At 37.8% G+C, this 18,757-nt stretch overlaps 1 protein-coding gene across 1 annotated transcript; it reads right to left on the reverse strand.

Annotated features, from left to right (window-relative positions):
- Positions 1-5,850: 5,850 nt before the first annotated feature.
- Positions 5,851-18,112, reverse strand: LOC128552054 (uncharacterized). Its single transcript, XM_053533051.1, has 8 exons — positions 17,662-18,112; positions 17,072-17,140; positions 13,716-13,827; positions 10,549-13,407; positions 9,323-9,375; positions 9,017-9,050; positions 7,619-8,581; positions 5,851-5,984 (listed from the first exon to the last, which is right to left on the reverse strand). Exons 1-8 carry the CDS (start codon positions 17,914-17,916, stop codon positions 5,851-5,853), a joined length of 4,479 nt encoding a protein of 1,492 aa, XP_053389026.1. The 5' UTR covers positions 17,917-18,112.
- Positions 18,113-18,757: the final 645 nt, after the last annotated feature.

Genomic DNA, 18,757 nt, shown 5'->3' on the forward strand with positions numbered 1-18,757 from the left:
AATCAGTCTTTGCAACATTCCTTCCTACCTCCAACTCCAGGATTGGATCCTTTATTTACTTTGCTATATGATGACCAGTATGTCCCGCCTAGACCTCCCTTACTACCTAATTACCCTCCTGATCGTGAAAGACTACTTAGTTCTGGAAAAAAACTTACTGAGTTTTCAGGAAATGGTGTTTCATTATTTTAGAAATATGATGTAAACTTTTTGATAAATGAAGGAGTGTACCCTACTCATGTAATAAGAGAAGCGATGCGTCGTTCTTTAAAAGGTGCTGCGAGAGGAGATATTTTTCACCTTAATGAGTGTGCCTCTGTCAGTGATATTTTAGTAGAGTTAGAAGGTGTATATGGAAATGTAACAGAAAGAGGTTCTCCCATAGCATGTCTCCGACGATATTCCCTCTTAGGCGTAGGGGTTCCATCAAAGCGTAACTCCAAGTACATTGATGACGTCTCTGTGAAGGTCGGTGACTCTGTGATAAAGTCCACAAAATGTGTTAGGAATCTTGGCGCCATATTTGACAACAGTATGGATATGGAACAACAAGTCAACTCTGTGTGCCGGGTTGGATATGCACATCTACGCAGAATAGGTCACATCAGACGTTATCTTACCAGTGATGCCACAAAGACCCTTATCAAGAGCCTGGTAACTTCACCGTTAGACTACTGTAATGCCTTGTTAAGTGGTATCCCAAACAGCACACTTAACAAGTTGCAACATGTCCAGAACACGGCAGCTCGCGTCATCACTAAGACGTCCCGTCGCAATCATATAACACCGGTTCTGAAGGAGCTCCATTGGTTGCCAGTGAAATACAGGGTGCATTACAAGGTTCTGACCAACACCTTTAAGGCTTTACACAATCAGTCCCCTGTCTATATTAGGGATATGATAGAAGTGTATAAACCGATCAGAAACCTAAGATCACAAGACATGCTGTTACTGGTTATGCCAAAAACTAAAACAATGATGTATGGCAATCGCAGCTTTTCGTGCACTGCTCCAAAGTTTAGGAACTCCCTTCCCGTAAAGATCAGGGAAGCTGACACGCTAGCTGCTTTCAAAAGCCTGCTAAAACCCCACTTTTTTGTACAATATTTTGTTAACTGACCGATACATTGGTGCTTTTTTTTTTCTTCATCACAAAACAGCGTAGAACAGTATTTTATCCTAGGGTCACCTAAATACTTTTAAATACGTATGTATGTTTATCTTGTTTAATATATACGTTTTACATTCATGGTTTTTGTTAATGTGGAATGCATTATTTTGTGTATGCGTATTTGTTTGTATTTTTGCAATTTATTTTGTAAAGCACTTTTGAACGTGTACATGTGCATGAAAAGAGTGCTATATAAATGTGGTATAATAATAATAATAATAATGTTAGGCCTGTTGTGAAGTCAATGGAGATGTTTTAAAGTAAAAGCCAAAGAGAAGGTGAGAGTCGTGTTCCGAAAATGTTTGACAGGTGGAAATGAGATGTTAAGAAGTAGGTTATTGTCAGGACTTAGGGACCAGGAATTAAAGAATGTGTCAAGGTATTTATTTGAAAAGGTAATAGATTTTAATACACTTAGGATCGAACTTAGAGCAACTGAAGGAGATTTAAGAACACAGAAGTTAAGTAAGGCAGAGCACAAATAAGTAGTTAAGATCCCAGATATGGAGAAAGGTAAAGCAAGAAAATGTTTCAGAAGCAAAGCAGTAGAAAGTAGGATACTCCAACAGATAGAAACTCTGACGAAACAGATGAACAGGACTGAGAGTAAGTTAGGTGAATTAGATAAGGAAGTAAAAGATATCAAGAGAGAGAGAAGACCACCTTGGAGAGGTAGAGATAATAGGACAGAAGTAGGTACTCAGAGTAGTGCAGATAAAACAAGCACATCTGATGACAAAAAGGATGGTACTTTAAACTTGAAAGGGTCTCTTTCGCAGGGCAGATAGATGGTCATGGTAGTATTAGCCCTAGTTCTGTGCCCTTTGTTGGACATCCAAACGAGACGGAATTTATTGTAAATGGTAAGACAGTAGCAGCATTAATCGATACTGGAGATCAATAGTTACTACGCTTTCCCAATCTCGTTCCTCCTCTCTTGTACCTAAGCCACAGTTACTTGATTTATCTTATTTTAGCCTTGATATTACCGAGGCTAATGGTTCCAAGGTGCCTTATGTTGGGTATAGTGTACTAGACATTTCCATCCCTGTTGTTGACCTCTCTCCGTTCTCAGTCCCAGTGTTGATTGTCCCAGATACAAGGTATTCTTCCTCTGTCCCAATGATAGTGGGTACAAACGTTGTCACTCATGTACGGTCTTCAGGTGTTTCAGGTATTCCTGCTGCATTACAGAATGCCTCTGCTTCTTTGTCTATTTTTCCGCGGTCTACCCTTTGTAATCTCCAGGATGTTGTGGTGGTCTGAACGATTGATCCTTTAGAGGGTCATACTTTCAAGAGTCGCAACCAACAAAAATCTCTTGATGCTCTTAGTATTTCTATTCCTTCTGATACTCTTTCCAAATATCAACGTGATCAGGCTAGAGCTTTTACCAGTAAATGGAAACACATCTTTTCTTCAGGTCCTACTGATCTGGGTTGTACCAACTGGGTTGAGCATGAGATTAAACGCTCTGATTCCACTCCTTTCAAAGAGCTCTATCGCAGGATACCGCCAGGCATGTTCAAGAAAGTTAGAGAGCACTAGAAGGACATGTTTGAAGCAGATGCCATCAGACCATCTAAGAATCCCTTTTCTTCCAAGATAGTCTTAGTCCGGAAGAAGGACGGCTCTTTACGGTTCTGTATTGACTACTGTAAATTGAACAATCGTTCTGATAAAGATGCCTACGCCTTACCCCAGATCAATGCAACTATTGATCTTTAGTTGGTTCTCGCTTCTTTTCCAATATTGATCTACGCTCTGGTTATTGGCAGGTGGCCATGAAGGAAGAGGACAAGAAAAAAAACTGCGTTCCAGGTTAGGCCTTTCTGGGTTTTTTTTAATGTAACCGTATGGGATTCGGACTTACAAATGTTCCAGCCACTTTCCAACGTCTGATGGAGCGCTGCATGGGTGAGCTGCACCTCAAAGACTGTCTGGTCTATCTCGATGATATTATCATCTTTTCTGACACTACGACTCTCATTTCCGCCGTCTTGAAGCTGTATTCCAACGCTTGGAAACGGCTGGTTTAAAGCTGAAGAGTTCTAAGTGTGAGTTCTTCCCAACTCAGGTGAAACATCTTGGCCATGTTGTAAGCAGAAAGGAAGTCGAGAAAGACCCAGACAAGCTCGAAGTTCTAAAGGAGTGGCCAGTTCCTACAAGTATCAAGGAACTTCGAAGCTTTCTGATTTTTTCTGGGTATAACCGTCGTTTTGTCCCTGGAATTTCCCAGATTGCCAATCCATTAAATGACCTCTTAGTTAGTCACCATACCAACAAGAAGGCAAAATCGTCCAAACCTGCTGCACCTTGGACATGGGGTCAGAAGCAACAGGTTGCTTTCAGATTGTTGACTGACAAACTGGCATCACCTCCTGTCTTGGCATATGCTGTCTACTCTAAACCTTTTATTTTAAACGTAGAGGGTAACAAGGGAACAAACGCAATTACCCTGCTCACAAGTTAGAGTTTTTAGCCCTTAAATTGTCCTTCATGATTATCTCTATGGTAATTCTGCGAAAGTCCATACCGACAATAACCCTTTAACTTATGTTTTTATCAACGGCAAAGTTAAATGCCATGAGTCACAGGTGGTTAGCTGCCTTGTCTGCGTATGACACCAGATCCACTACCGCTTTGGAAAACAGAATCTGGATGCTGATGCTCTTTCCAGGCTTCCCAAACCAGACCACAATGACTCTGTTTTGTTTTCAGATGCCATCAAAGCTTTTTTACAGGCTCATTTTTCTGACCCTGAGGCACTACCTGCCATGGAATGTGTTTCGTTTGCACAACAGGTACTCAGAGATAACCCTCCAGATGGCAATTCAGTTGGTACCAGTTTTCAAGCAGTAGACTGGAAGGAGGAACATGTTAGGGATCCAACCATTTCTAGAGTTATGGAGATTTTTAGGGCCAGTCACAGATTAACTGAACACCAGAGTGCAAGTAAACTGATGACTGTCAGAAGGTACTTGCGGGAATGGAATTCTCTGTTCTATACGGGAAAGGTTCTATTAGGGATTTGACGTCCATCAATTGATTTTGCCCGAGTGTTTCTATGATGAAGTTTTCCATGGCCTCCATGATGAAGCTGGTCATCAGGGTCGGGATCGAACCATCAGCTTGCTGAAGTTTCGTGTCTTTTTTGTTGTTGTTTTTTTGCCCCAAATGGACCAGTTTGTTGGAACTTGTCTGTATGGACTTCCTTTCTCTCTGGTGGTTTTGAGAATATTTTTATCATTACCGACCATTTCACTCGTTTTTCTCAGACTTTGCTGTCTGAAAACCGGACAGCCCATACTAATGTCAAACCTCTTTTTAACTCTTTCATTCTCATTATGGTTTCCCTGGTAGACTTCACAGCGACCAAGGGAGGAATTTTGAGAGTGATTTCATCCGAGAACTGTGCAAGCTGGCAGGTGTGGAGAAGACGAGGACCACACCATAACACCCTTAAGGGAATGGAATGCCAGAGAGGTTTAACGAGACTCTACTCAACATGCTTGGTACGCTTGAAGAGGAGAAGCAGTCTAACTTGAAGGCACATCTCCCTACAATCCTCCACGCCTTCAACTCAACCAGACATGACTCCACTGGCTTCACCCTACATTTCCTGATGTTTGGTCGTCATTCAAAGTTAGCCATATATGCAGTTTTGGGGATTCAGCCAGACAGAGGTGACACCAAAGACATGTCCAGTTATGTGTCTGTTTTGAAGAGTAGGCTCCATTTTGCTTACAAAGTGGCCTCCAGAGAAGCTAGGAAACAAGGACGCAGACACAAGAAGAGGTATCATCTCCGTGTCAGAGAAGCAAAGTTGAAAGTTGGAGATAGGTTTCTTGTTCGTAATGTCGGCATCAGGGGTAAACACAAGCTTGCTGATAGGTGGTAGAGACACGTCCATGTAGTCGTTGATCAGCCGAATCCGGATCTCCCGGTATATAGTGTGAAACGGGAACATGGCCAAAGTCAACCTAGACTACTCCATCGCAACCTTCTTCTTCGATTTATGGGTATCCCCTTACAAGTCACTACTTCCAAATAAACAACTACTTCCTCTGTAACAAATGTTTCAGGTAATTCTGTTATTTCAGGTTCTGAACAGCAGGAGTTGGACAATCAGGAATCAGATCAGCCAACAAATAACTCTATACTGGATTCATCAAATTGTTCTAACTTTGTTTCTTTTTCAGATTCTTGTTATACTCAGGACACACCAAAGGACTCTGTTTCAACAAATACTAATAAATATGTCATACCTGCTCTTAGGTCTTTGAATCCTGCAGCACAGCCATTTCAGCCAAGGTCAGCCAGAACTAGGGCTAAGCATAAATGGATGACATCAGACGAATGGCATTTAAGTTAGTTTCAGACAGAACATTTCATATCTCTTTTTGCAGAGTATTTTTCAGTGACCAGGAATGTTTTATGGATCTGATTTTGGATTTGTGATTTCATGTAAATATGATAATGCGTCGAATGTTTTTTCATGTACATTATAGTTGACCATGTACATGTATATTTGATAGTTTTGTGCATCCTTGAATATTTGTATTAATTAATCTATGTAATGCAAGATGCATTGCCTAGATAGTCTTATTTTTACTGTTATCTGTAACAAACATTGTGTTCACATTAAATAGGCTGAGCTCCCCTATTGTGAAATGTGCTTAACAGCATGTAGATATATATATATTATGTTCTGTGAAATTTTGCACCGAGTATACATTTATCACAGCTTGCGGGCTGACGTCTGCTTCATTTGTTTTCTTTTTGAGTAGTATTACTTTTATAAGTAATTTTTCTAGAAATTATGAATCAAGTACATCAATAGTTAGAACTATACTGAACAGCAAAAGAAACTATCCAGATGTAAAAATGGGGTATCCTTTAATAATAAACTTAAATTTATGGACTTGACTTGTTTTCTTCATACCACATGACACTTGAAGAACTTCATGTGCTACATTTAAAAAAATCAATCAACCGTGAAGTCAGTAGTCCCACAATAGCCATTTTGCACGAAACTCATGTGCGCGTGTAATTAACGATTTTCTTTGTGAAATTTTAATGTCATAGGAAACAATGATGATTGACTCACTCGAAAAACAGCATAAAGTTTAAAAAATACTGTTGGTTGCATGACAGGACTGTATCCAATTCAGCGCTACTGCGCAATTGGGATGTAACAAAGCAACAGACGCGCCGAAGATATAGCCAGAATTTCGTGCAAAACGATTATTGTGAGACTGCTGTCTTCACGGTTGATCGATTTTTTTTTAAAAAATTAACATGTTAAGTTCTTCAAGTGTAAAGTGTTATAAAGAAAACAAGTCAAATTTATAAATTTTAGTGTTTTATTAAAAAATACCTCAGTTATACATCTGGATAGTTTCTTTTGCTGTTCAGTATAAATAGGTTGTTTTAAATTTTACAGCTGTACCTGCATGTTGCTGCTCTTAAAGGTATAGATTTAAATGAGAATTTAAAATATCGGAACGAAATTTCCCAAAGAGGGGAAGTATGTCGCAGGGTCAGATACCCACTTTTTCTATCTGTCTATTGTATAATTTATGTATTGACCTTCAGTGTTGTCTATGTTAATTATCTTTCATCCCAAATTTTCCATATTCCTATCCATTTCCAATACATTCATTCATCTGTCATTTTCAATTTCATATTAATTAACCACGGTGACGGGCCTCAAACGTATTTGACTGTTTCCGTAAATAGAGATATACGGTTGTTCACGCCATTTTCCTTTTCTTGTCTTGCGACAATTTATTAGTGCCGTTTAGCGTGCCTTTACAGATAATTGTAGAATTTCATCCATTGTATTATTCATTCGTCTTTCATTTCATGTCATATATGTATTGCTTTTGCTTGGAAATATGGAATTATGCAATTCAGTAAACAGAGATATATGGTTGCCCACGAAATTTTTTTTTGTCTTGCAACAATTTACTAATGCAGTTTTGTGTGCCTTTACAGGCAGATGACCCACAAAAGTACCCATCAAACTCAGGGCGTAAGAACCCAGACTACGACACTAAACAATTTTGAGCTGTTTAAGAGAAGATGTTGTAAGAAGGTTTTTCTATTTTTAGCTCTGGTGGCCCCTATGTGCAATCGAGCGCAACCGTTTAATGCATCTTTGCATTATTTGAAGGTTCGAGTCCCATCAGAGACGAGCTTTGTCACTGAAGAGAAACCTATTGAATAGCCACTGGTTAAGTAAATAACAGTTACCGATTAATTACCTGCCTATTGCCAGAAATGAAGGAATGAAGTAGGAATCGGAAATAAAGTATGTTTAGTATCTGAAGGTGTTCCGTAAACCAGAATAAAAGGTCATTTAAGTTGGAGTGACATTATTATAAATAAACTTTTAAATTATACTTACGGAGATGATTTGGCCAACACTGCAATAGTACTTACTTGTCTCGGCGTTTGATGTTCCTGGAAAATTTCCACATTCAGGTGGTCTAGAGTCAATCTGGAAAACAGCCAGATCGATTCCTGGTAAACCGTCACCACCAGTTTTGTATGCAACTTCCCGGATTGGTCCAACCCTATGTGTTTGAAGTTCTGTGTCCGGCTGAAAGACAAGGCTTTCGTTCTCAATTGATTTCTTTTTTCCTCTAAGATCGTGCATGCATTGCTCACTCATGACAACGTGGGCACATGTTATACCGCAAAGTCCATATTCTTGGTGTTCTATGAATCCACCTAGTGTTCCACAAATAGGCTTATTGGCAGAAGACATGATCTGACAACCCATTCGCACATTCGTATGGAAGTCGGACGCTGTCAAAACACTAGTTTGAAAGCCTCCTTCTCTGATGTCCACTGGTATGCCGTCCAGAGTTTTAGGAATCTCTTCCTCCTCTAAGGGGATTTTGCCTTTTATTAGGACATATACCACCACGCATGCTTCAGGGATTATCTCTTCATTTCTAGTTGCGAAACCTACTGATCGAACTCCGCTTCCTGTTATAACAGAAATATACCTATGCTTTTGCATGAGGGTGTCCGCATATAAGTCTATTACATTACGTATTTTCTCTGACTGACTAGCTGAAAGTCTATTCTCTGCGCTTTTACGACTTTGCATCACATATTTCCCCTCTTCGCTATAATGGTCCACAATTCTTATGTACGTTCTGTAGCCAACATCAACCTTCACATCTCCGGTAGCGACAACGACAAACACCATTTTTCCTTCTTCACTGGTGTCATACGCTGGCCAAACGTATAGAATTCTATCTGAGTCATTTTTGATGAATGCGCATATTCGTTCACACTCTTTCAATAGCAAACATCTCGTTTCTATGCCAGCAGACCATAACTGTTCGATGTCATTCATTTTCAAACAACGAAATGTTTGATTCTTCTCTTTGCCTAGAAGAAAAATATAAAGATGCCAGACAAATCCAGATAGATTATTCTCGAACTACCTATAGCATAAACTAAGTTAAATGCTTCATATACATGTAAGATTATTATATTTACAAACACTTAGGCCGACGGCGATTTTGTCAGAAACCTTACGTATGTAACTCTAATGTGATTTTTTATCAACCGCAATTTTGAATGTAAATAAATACCACTCTTTACGATATCGTTTAATGAATACAGACTATATTAATCTCTCGTCTACATTTTAGCTCAACTGCAAAGATTTTTGCATAAGAGCTCTTGTTACAGTTTTTACGTATGAGTATTTATGTGAGTTTACTGTAATTATTTTAGAAGTTCAAGTTGATGGCCTAAATCAAGTCTGAATTCAGATGGACGGACGGACGGACAAGGGCAACTCTAAGAGCCCCCACATACACCCTAAAACAAATGTGAGGACAAAAATAGCATTCTGTAAATTTTCAAAAGGTCTTCAAATCTAAACTTGGTAAATTACATTAATTTCTTGATAGTAAGCACAAGTTCGGTTCATGATGATGTTTGACTGAAGTTTCGGTTTAATACATTACAACTGTAAACAAAGATTACGAGGGCACCAGACAAGGTTTCCCGAAATCTTTTCGAGGTGCATACATATTGGTCAAATGACTCAATGAACACCGGTTATATCTGCTACAATACTTCTTATTGCTGTTCTGTATGCTGACTTAGGTAATTTCTTACCTTCTGAGATGTGTAATCGAGTCCTTTTCTGTTCAAACAATCCTTCAGAATGCCTGAAATTACGCATAATGTTTAACTTAAACAATCCTGCTAGGTGGAGTAAAGACATGAATCGGGACTGAGAACTTAAGTAATTCTCAACAAATAAAATCAAAGTGTAGTTATATCAATACCAAAGTGAAAAGAAAAATATGCAAAAACTGTTGAATTTCACGTCAAACACAATTATAATGTCATATAGCAACTTTCAAGCATTTGATTGTGGAGAAGACCCGGGGTGCCTCTCCGTGCACAATATCCTGGCACCTCTGGTAGAACCATCGATCCTTTCGTAAGCCTGGCTTCCTCACACGAATAATTTAACACCCTGAGCGAGGCTCGAAACCACATTGCTGTTGGGTGCAAGTCATTGGAAGTCAGCGACCTTTACCGCCCGAAGAAAGTCTAAAAAAAAGCAGTTTTTTAATTTAAGTATAAAATCACTGTAAAAATGTAAATATAATAACAAGAAGTCTGGCTTTATACTAACACATGTTTTCAGACGGCTGCTAATTGCATTTTCTACAGGTTTTTGGCGAAAATAAATTTTACTGCATCCTCGCGCGTTTAATACGGAAGCATCCTTACTTTGCAAGTTAACAAATGCTAACACTGGATGAAAATACTCATATGGTCATTGTGTATTAATTCTATGCTAAAGTCATTTATTGCATTCAATAATCCCATTGTCAACTCAGCAAACATTAAAACACAGACAATATGTGTATGCATTTTTGCACATAAAATAATAGCGCATTGAAGTTGCCTTAACTTAACCTCTGATTTAAAAAAAACGTCTCGAAATTAAAAATAAATATATATTAAGATTAATAAAAACAAAAAGAAAAGAATGAAACTAGAATGTGTCTGTATGACACAGGGTGTTCCATTCACTGGTACATTTGTCACAAGTAAGGGGCAATAATTCAAATGCTTGCTATCTCAAGTGGGTATAGCCTCAACAAACATTTTATATAAAAGATTCATTATTCTAGGTCATATATCAAGTGTGCGAGGTCACATCATGATAAAGACTCATGCAAGGTTTCAAGAATTTAAATCTAATATTTTTTGAGCTAGGCACATCATTTAAAGTTTACAAAATAAACAACTTTTCGGTCAATATAACAAAAGGCATGCTTTTTGATTTCATGTTGCAATTAATCAATGTTAGTAAAAATCATAACCATCATAGTAAACTTCATACATATCTTGCAGGATTTCATTGTCATCGTACATGTCACCATCATCGTAGTCATCGAGAACTGATTCAAACAAGTCTTCTCCTCCTATACCGTAGTCATTAACCGCAGCCTGAACTAGGAAGGGTGTTTTTACAGGAGGCTGCCGTGTATTTCTTACTTTAATAACTGTCCCGGCTTTATTCCTTAAGTTTGGCAGCTTTTGAGCGAATTCTGGATCAAATTCACTTATCAACTGCTCGGCCTGTTTTGAATTATCAACTTCATTTACGGACAGTTTTTTCTTGCTTCTTCTTAGAATATGGTAAACTGTATCCCCTCTCTTTGTTATAATTCTTGGATCTGCTCCATATTGTACGAGAAGAGTTCGTAGTAGCTCAAGATTGGCCTTCTCACATGCAGCGTGGAGCGGGGTTTTTCCATACTTATCCCTTGCATTTACATCAGAGTACCTTGCCAACTGTTTTGCAATTTCATCTAGATTTTTATGAATTGCTGCATGGAGAGGGGTAAAACCTTGCTTTTGCGGCTTTCTTTTATTAGTTCTTTCATAATCTAACAGTTTTCTAATGCAGTCTTCTTGCTTCTTCATTATTGCGAATAACAAAGGTGTCTGACCATAGAAATCTTGAACATTTGGATCCGCTCTTAGATCAATCAATGCATTTAGGAGCTCTTCATTTTTCTTCCAGACTGCAACATGGAACAAGGACATGCCTTTGATGACGGATTTTGTACCATATGATGAAATACGTAGTTTGTCTTGTGTACGGTCAGCAGCGTATAGCTCACGAAGTATTTCAACGTTACCTCTAATAGCAGCAATGTGTATTGGATAATGCCCTCTATGATCCTTTACAGTCAGTGAAGCATGCTTCCTAAGTAGAAGCTTTACAAGTTTCATATTCCCTAAATCCACTGCTAAATGCAGTGGTGTTCTTTTGAACTTTCCTCCTTTGATATTGAGTGGTGCACCAGCCTCAACCAACATTTCAATGACATCTTCATGTTTGTACAATATTGCCTTATGTAGTGCTGTCATTTTAGCAGTGTTTTGTACTCCAGTGTCAGCGCCCGAGGTAAGCATACATATAACAGCTTCAGTCAGACCTTTACGTGCGGCTACAATCAAGGGAAAGTTTCCATTTATCGCATTCCCTCGGTCATTAACGTCGGTTCCTGGATGTTGTAAGATCATTTTCAGAAGCTCTATGCTCTGATGCATTGAAATGTAAATAGCATCTCCAGTCACCTTTGCCCCATGGTTCAGTAGGAATTTAACTGACTCTTTCTGTTTCGAGTGTGCGGCTAGAAGTAATGGGACTGAATGGTCGACATTTTCCTCTCCAACAATCTCTCTAGTGATAACTTTCTTCGCAAACACAATTGCTCCACTGTACCATGCATACCCCATCAGACACATATCAAGCTGTTTCATCGATATCTCGTAACCAAGGAAATACCCCTTCATTCTCATCACCGGGACAGAAAAAATCTCATTTACGAGGTCCTTTTGAACGACATAGTCAATGAACTCCTGCACAAACTTTTCTGAGCTAAAAGCTTTATGTTTAATGATACCAAAATCTATCGTGTTTATTATTTTGATGTCATTGTTTCTTTGTCCCGTTCTTTGTAGCGTTTGAAATTCATCTAAAGTTTGAGTTTCTGCAACGGTATTACAGTTTTTACGTAAAAGCATATTACTGCATTTTTTAACTAAGCAATAAAACTGTCTGTCCTTTAAGCTTACTTTAAAGTCATCTCGCGTGGCTTCGCCAATGGTAATATAATCCATCAGAAAATCTCTAGGACAAATTTCGACAGCCTCCTCTTGCTTCTTCTTCCCGAAGACCAATCCAACCATGTCCCCAATGACATTGTGACTGAACGCATATTGTCCTGTCGCCTCACTGAAAACTAGATACCCTCCAATATGGGAATCAAGAGACATTCGCATTGTATCGAGAAATTCTTTATCAAGATCGTGGTCGAATATTTCTGCTATTCGTTTGATATTGTCTGAAGCAGTTTTTCTTGTCCTTAGTTCATCCCGTGATACTCGTTTATTTTCTTTTGACCATACAGCAACAAGAGCCAAAAATTTATCTTTTTCTTTTCCTCTGTATAAATCTTCTAAATATTTCTTGTAGTGTAATGCAGGTGTCTTGAAAAAGGCTGCTCCTTTCCGCAACATGTTTTTATTTCTGACAAACATAGATGCACACTCAGGGAATCCAAACAAGAAATCGTCAATGTCTTCTGTCGGCCCCCTTGAAGCTTCAACACAATCAAATATTGTGCGGCCTTCGAGCTGTTTCTCATTTTTCTCTGCTTGCATTTTAAGAATGTTAGTTTTCTCATCATCTGTAAGTTCGGAGGAGGTAAGCAGAAGAACGGTTTCATTTTCGTCCTTGAACATTGGCAAAGAACCCAGTTCCTCCTTAGATTCCTCAAATATGTAATGTCTGGTTGTTATAATTACTCTCAGGGCCTTTGTCTTTGCTGCTCTTTCTATATCAGTTAGGTATTGTCTCCAATCACCTACTAATTTTTGATCAAGCGCACCTGCACCAAATATATCATCTATTATAACTGTATCAAACAGTTTCAAAGACAGATCAGTCTTACGCCAGTCAGATGGTGTGACCAACATCAGGCAGTTTCGAGGCTGACTCATGTGTAGCGCAAGTCTAGCAGCCATGGTTGTTTTGCCTTCGCCTGGGTGACCGGTGAGTATAACAATTTGTTTCTCCTTAAGAACTGTCTTCGCTTTCTGATAAGCAGCAGTTTCTACATATCGGTCATCGTCTTGATAGTCTTGGAAAAACAGTTCTGTGTTTGCTGAAAGAACATCGACCAAAAAGATAATAATGATTAGTAATTACCAGTCCTGCATTTTATTAGAATGAAGACCGAACGACAGTTATAGAACCAATGATAACTTTCAAAGTTCAAAAAAATAAATAATTGTACAGATATAGTCGTAACTGAAAACAGCTGTAAATTATAAGCAGAAGTAATGTAGATTTTCGAAGCCAGCAAGAAAAAATTCTTCATGTTGTGTGACAGTAATGAAGTATTGCCTGTGATGACTATAATGTTTTTGGTAGTAGCTTTCTACAGTCTATTAAGTTATTTCCTTGTCTCACCTCTTATACTCCTCATTTCTTCTGTAACTAAATCCAGTTGTCTGTCTTTTATATCATCAACTTTCTGCTTCTGGTCAGGTATATTGCATTTTGTAGCAAGTCGAAGCATTACCTAAAATATTTGAATAAAATGCAAAGTTTTACTTGTCGTTTATCAAAACAATTACATGTAAATTGGTACTTCTTTTCAAAAAATGTTTTCTATTTTTGTAGTTACATGTTTCAGATTAACAAATGATGATCTATAATGATCTATCAACGCAATTGTACTCTGGATATACATCGTCGCCACTCGAACAGCTAGATATTATTATGTGCTAGGTAAAGGTGGTTTTGCCAGAGATATTTTCTAACTTTCACCTAGATTGTTATATAAAATTATGATTTTACTGTGAAGTGCGAGTGAAGTTTTGTATCTTATCTTCTAGGAAATAACAGAAAACAAGAGTGCCAGAATGTCACAATATACGCCCGTCACAGTAAATTTCTTTACACTAGCACCTGTATTTGCAAATGGAATTTCAATTTTGTGATTGTTTAGTAATTATTGTAATATTTTTGTTTTTCTAAATCCTCATAAAAACTCTTTACCAGGTAGAGATACCTTAAAATACACCTAAAATTTGAAAGTAACATCTATGTTGTACCACGGAAAAGTGGTCTTGGCTTTTCCCTACGGTCAGTTATAAAAAAGTTACAATATGAGTTATTTATAGTAACAAAAATGGGAGGTTAATCTTTAAAAAAAAAATCCTAAAAAAAGTTGCAAGTCCACACAAAAATCCTTACCAGGTAGAGATAGGTCAAAATACACCTAACAATTGGATTCAACATGCATGTTGTACTACAGAAAAGTGGTCCAAACTTTTCCTACGACTTGTAATGAAAAAGTTACAATATAAGCTATTTATAGTAACAACAAAGGGAAGTAATTCTAAAGAAGGGACCTGCGCATGACCCTTCGTCTCATGATGGTGTACAATTGTGCCAAGTTACATCAAAATCACTCCATGCATTTGTATCTGAATTTTGGCCTCTAAGTGTGACCTTGACCTTAGATCTAGGGACCTGGTTCTTGCGCATGACACTCCGTCTCGTAGTGGTGAACATTTGTGCCAAGTTATATCAAAATCCCTCCATGCATGAAGAAGAAATGCTCCGGACAAATTTTTCATTCTTGTATCATTTGACCTCTAAGTGTGACCTTGACCTTAGACTTAGGGACCTAATTCTTGCGCTTGACACTCTGTCTCATAATAGTGAACAATTGTGCAAAGTTACATCAAAATCCCTCCATGCATGAAGAAGATATGCTCCGGACAAAGTCATTCTTGAATTTTACATTTGATCTCCAAGTGTGACCTTGACCTTAGACCTAGGGACCTGGTTCTTGCGAATGACACTCCGTCTTATAATGGTGAACAACTGTGCCAAGTTTCATCAAAATCCCTCCATGCATGAAGCAGATATGCTCCGGACAAAGTCATTCTTGAATTTGACTTTTGACCTCTATGTGTGACCTTGGCCTTAAACCTAGGGACCTGGTTCTAGCGCAAGACACTCCGTCTTATGATGGTGAACAACTGTGCCAAGTTTCATTAAAATCCCTTCATGCATGAAGAACATATGCTCCGGACAAAGTCTGTGGACGCGGCCCGCCCGACCATCCGCCCGCCACGGGCGTTCCCATAATACGTCCCGTTTTTCAAACGAGCGTATAACAATTGATTTGTTGCATTATGAAAACGATTGTACTTGAATTGTTAAAATTATCTTTAAGATGCTAACAATTTTCAGAAAAAGCTTCGCTTTCAGGGGCATATATATTTAATATTTTTCTTTAATTTTTAGCAGCTGGTATTGAAATCTCTGGCGAAAAATATCGGAATTTTTACACTTAAGTTGATGCTGATAACAGGACCATGGTGGCCCTTTATTGCTTATCAGTGCTGTGCAGCTCAAACACGTACATCAAGAGGCATTTTGAAACCATTTCAGACCAGATATCGGGATAAATCAGTTTGAAATGTACAAACACAAAACAATATATTTGTAGTACATGTAGGGGTACGGGTATGAGGTCCTCCCATGAAAATTTAACTATACAATTTCTTAAGCTATTGTAAACTGAAAAACTTTGAAAAGCAAACAGATTAACAATAACACATCGAGTAACCTACCGATTTGAAATTTATTTTCTTTGATACTATAAGATCTTTGTAGCATTCCTGCAAAGTTTCATGAACATCTATGATGATCAACAATCATACATCAAACATAAGTCACTGAGACACTTAGGTCAATGAAAAAATAAATATTAGACTAGGTATCTTAATGTTGATATGTATGAACACCTTCTTGTTAGTGTTTTGCTGTCCTTTTACCAAAACGATCTGAAGATTCGACATTAGTAATATTTCAAAACAAATGTATCAGAAAATGCAAACTGCTTGATACACCGAGGCAGATTCGTTTTATTTTTTAATACAAGGTTCTGATAAAGTAATGAGTTTTGCTCCTTTGATGTATTGTGCATTATACTATGTTTGATTTACCGAGACGAGGCTTTTTAATTAGTAATTTCATATTGGCCTTTGAATTCTGGAAACCTAAAACACTTTTCGGTATTCTTTGATTTTGTGGCTATATTGAAAATATCAGTGTAGCGTTAGAATATTTAACAACTCTTGAACTAAAAATAATATATAATTTCTTGAAATTACTTCAGGTAATTGATAACCTGTATCTTTATCCCGCTGGCGGCAAATTATTCTGCCTTTGTGATCATAGTCTGTACTATTCGCTGTTCAGTCAGTAAATTTTCAGTGAAAACCCTCTCAAATAATAAATGTTATTGCTCAAATTGAATGATGGATCAGACCAGTTTAGAAATTTAGCTAGCTAAAGGTTTATGTATATTTAATAAAACCATCCCCTTTTTCCGATTTATATCAAAGAAATTGTCACCTCAGTGCAAAAAACGTCTCGCTGCCTTTTTATTTCTATGCAGTTTTGCCCTAAGGTGAGGGAACATTCTTTTTACTTTAGACTTTCGATAAAGTTATATATACCTTGTCAGTAGTGACAACAAGTCATCTATTCGGTGTCACTTATCATTTTTAGGAAACTGAATGGTCTAGTAATTGACTGAAATATTGCTTAAAATGTGATAACTTTGCCTTTGAATTAAAGTTTATCTTGTTGAAAGGTATATATAGCACATTTTGAATGCAGTGTCAATTTGTGTATTTACTTATTCCGATAAGGCACTTATGTTTCAAGCTTTAGCTTAATTTCATACCCGCTAAATACACAGGAAATGTTAGAAACTCAATTTAACTTGTTTACGAGCATACCTTTTCCGCCAAATCCCACATTGTCTCAAATTCCACCTGCTCAAGTGAAGCAACCTGCTTATGCTGCATCTAGGCAATTAGATAATGTGACATTTATAATTATGTTTACTTTTGAGCCGGATTATTAAAGTGTACGGTAAGGCAGTTTGCTGTACATCTAGAGACATTCTTCAGATGTGTTTCTATTGGCGAAGGGTGACAGCTTATTCGCCACAAGACGCAAAGGTTTCGGACCCACTGTACTGGGAGGCAAAACAGTTATTTCAACAGTGAATCAAATTCACAATAGCCCAATGTACTCTATTAACCCATTGGTATCTACATGGAAAACGACATCATTGGTAAAATTTGAGAGTGAGTGAATTAATCAGTTTGCAAAGAAGCTTACACAATAAGTAATAAAATAAACACAGAAATGAGACTTTGACTTAACAAAAGCAACTTTGACTTGAATGAAGCCAATTAAAACTACTGAAAGCAATATCTAAGCATTTGCTCAGTTTTCAAACAATTAATCGACCATGATATGCCTTTAATTGTACACAGAGTGCTGTATAGATCATTTTACTTGTTCATAAGTCTGTTCATACCTGATTTCTCAAGTTCCTTAAACGAACAATGTCGGCTTCCTCATCAACCACCTTATCCGGTATTTTACTGTTGTCGTTTTCACTCCACCATTTCGATTTTGACTTGAGTCCACATACATGTATGTTCCTCAGAAGATAAACTAAAAGTGATACATCGAATTTATCTGAAGAAGGTGGGTCATACTGCGGAAACAAATTACATATCTGTGTTTTGCTGAGAAGATTGTTTTCCTTTGCATAGTTAAATGTTTTCATACACTCTTGCAGCTTAGCATGGAGTTGTGGCGGTGGCACAGAATGATCAAATCTTGCCTTTAAAATAGCTGTCCCCTCTTTTACAATGAGTAAATGAAGCCGGAGATAGTATGCCTCTTTCTTCTCCGGGTCAACAGGTGCTCCGCCAGCTACACCTGCAAGTGCTCCTCCAGGTATTCCTCCAAGTGCTCCACCAGGTACTCCTCCAAGTGCTCCACCAGGGGCTCCTCCAGGTACTACACCAGATGCACATCCAGGAACTAGTCTTGGTACTCCGCCAGGTACTCCTCCAAAAGCCATTTTTATCTTTTTGTTACAATCTGAAGAAAAACAATACGATAAGAATGTTTAACTAATACTATTACAAAGTCCAAGGAAGGTTGATTTAGAACTGTCCAGTGTAAATGACAAAAAGTTTGCTTACAACAAATTCTAGAACAGTATCACCAAAAGCTATCCTTTGTGGAATTCAACATGTGACTATTGATGACTCAGTCTTTCAAAAGTTAGAAAATGAACAAGATTCAAAGATATTCAAGAGATTTATTTCAATTCAGATTTAAGTGAAGATCAAAATATCAAGTTACAGAAACTTCTGAAGAAACATTTAGATATTTTTTCTAAAAGTGACACAGACATCGGCTATTGTGATTTAATAAAACATCGCATTGATTTAGTCGATGAAATCCCACTTAAACAAAGACATCGCCGTATTCCTCCTGCAATGATAGACGAAATACGTGCACATTTAGAACAGCTGTTAGCCAGTGGTGTTATTTCTAAATCAAAGTCTCCCTGGGCATCGAATATAGTGCTAGTACGCAAGAAAAATGGAAAAATT

This window comes from Mercenaria mercenaria, unplaced genomic scaffold (assembly GCF_021730395.1).
Source record: "Mercenaria mercenaria strain notata unplaced genomic scaffold, MADL_Memer_1 contig_1987, whole genome shotgun sequence".
In the NCBI taxonomy this organism is placed as follows: Eukaryota; Metazoa; Mollusca; class Bivalvia; order Venerida; family Veneridae; genus Mercenaria; species Mercenaria mercenaria.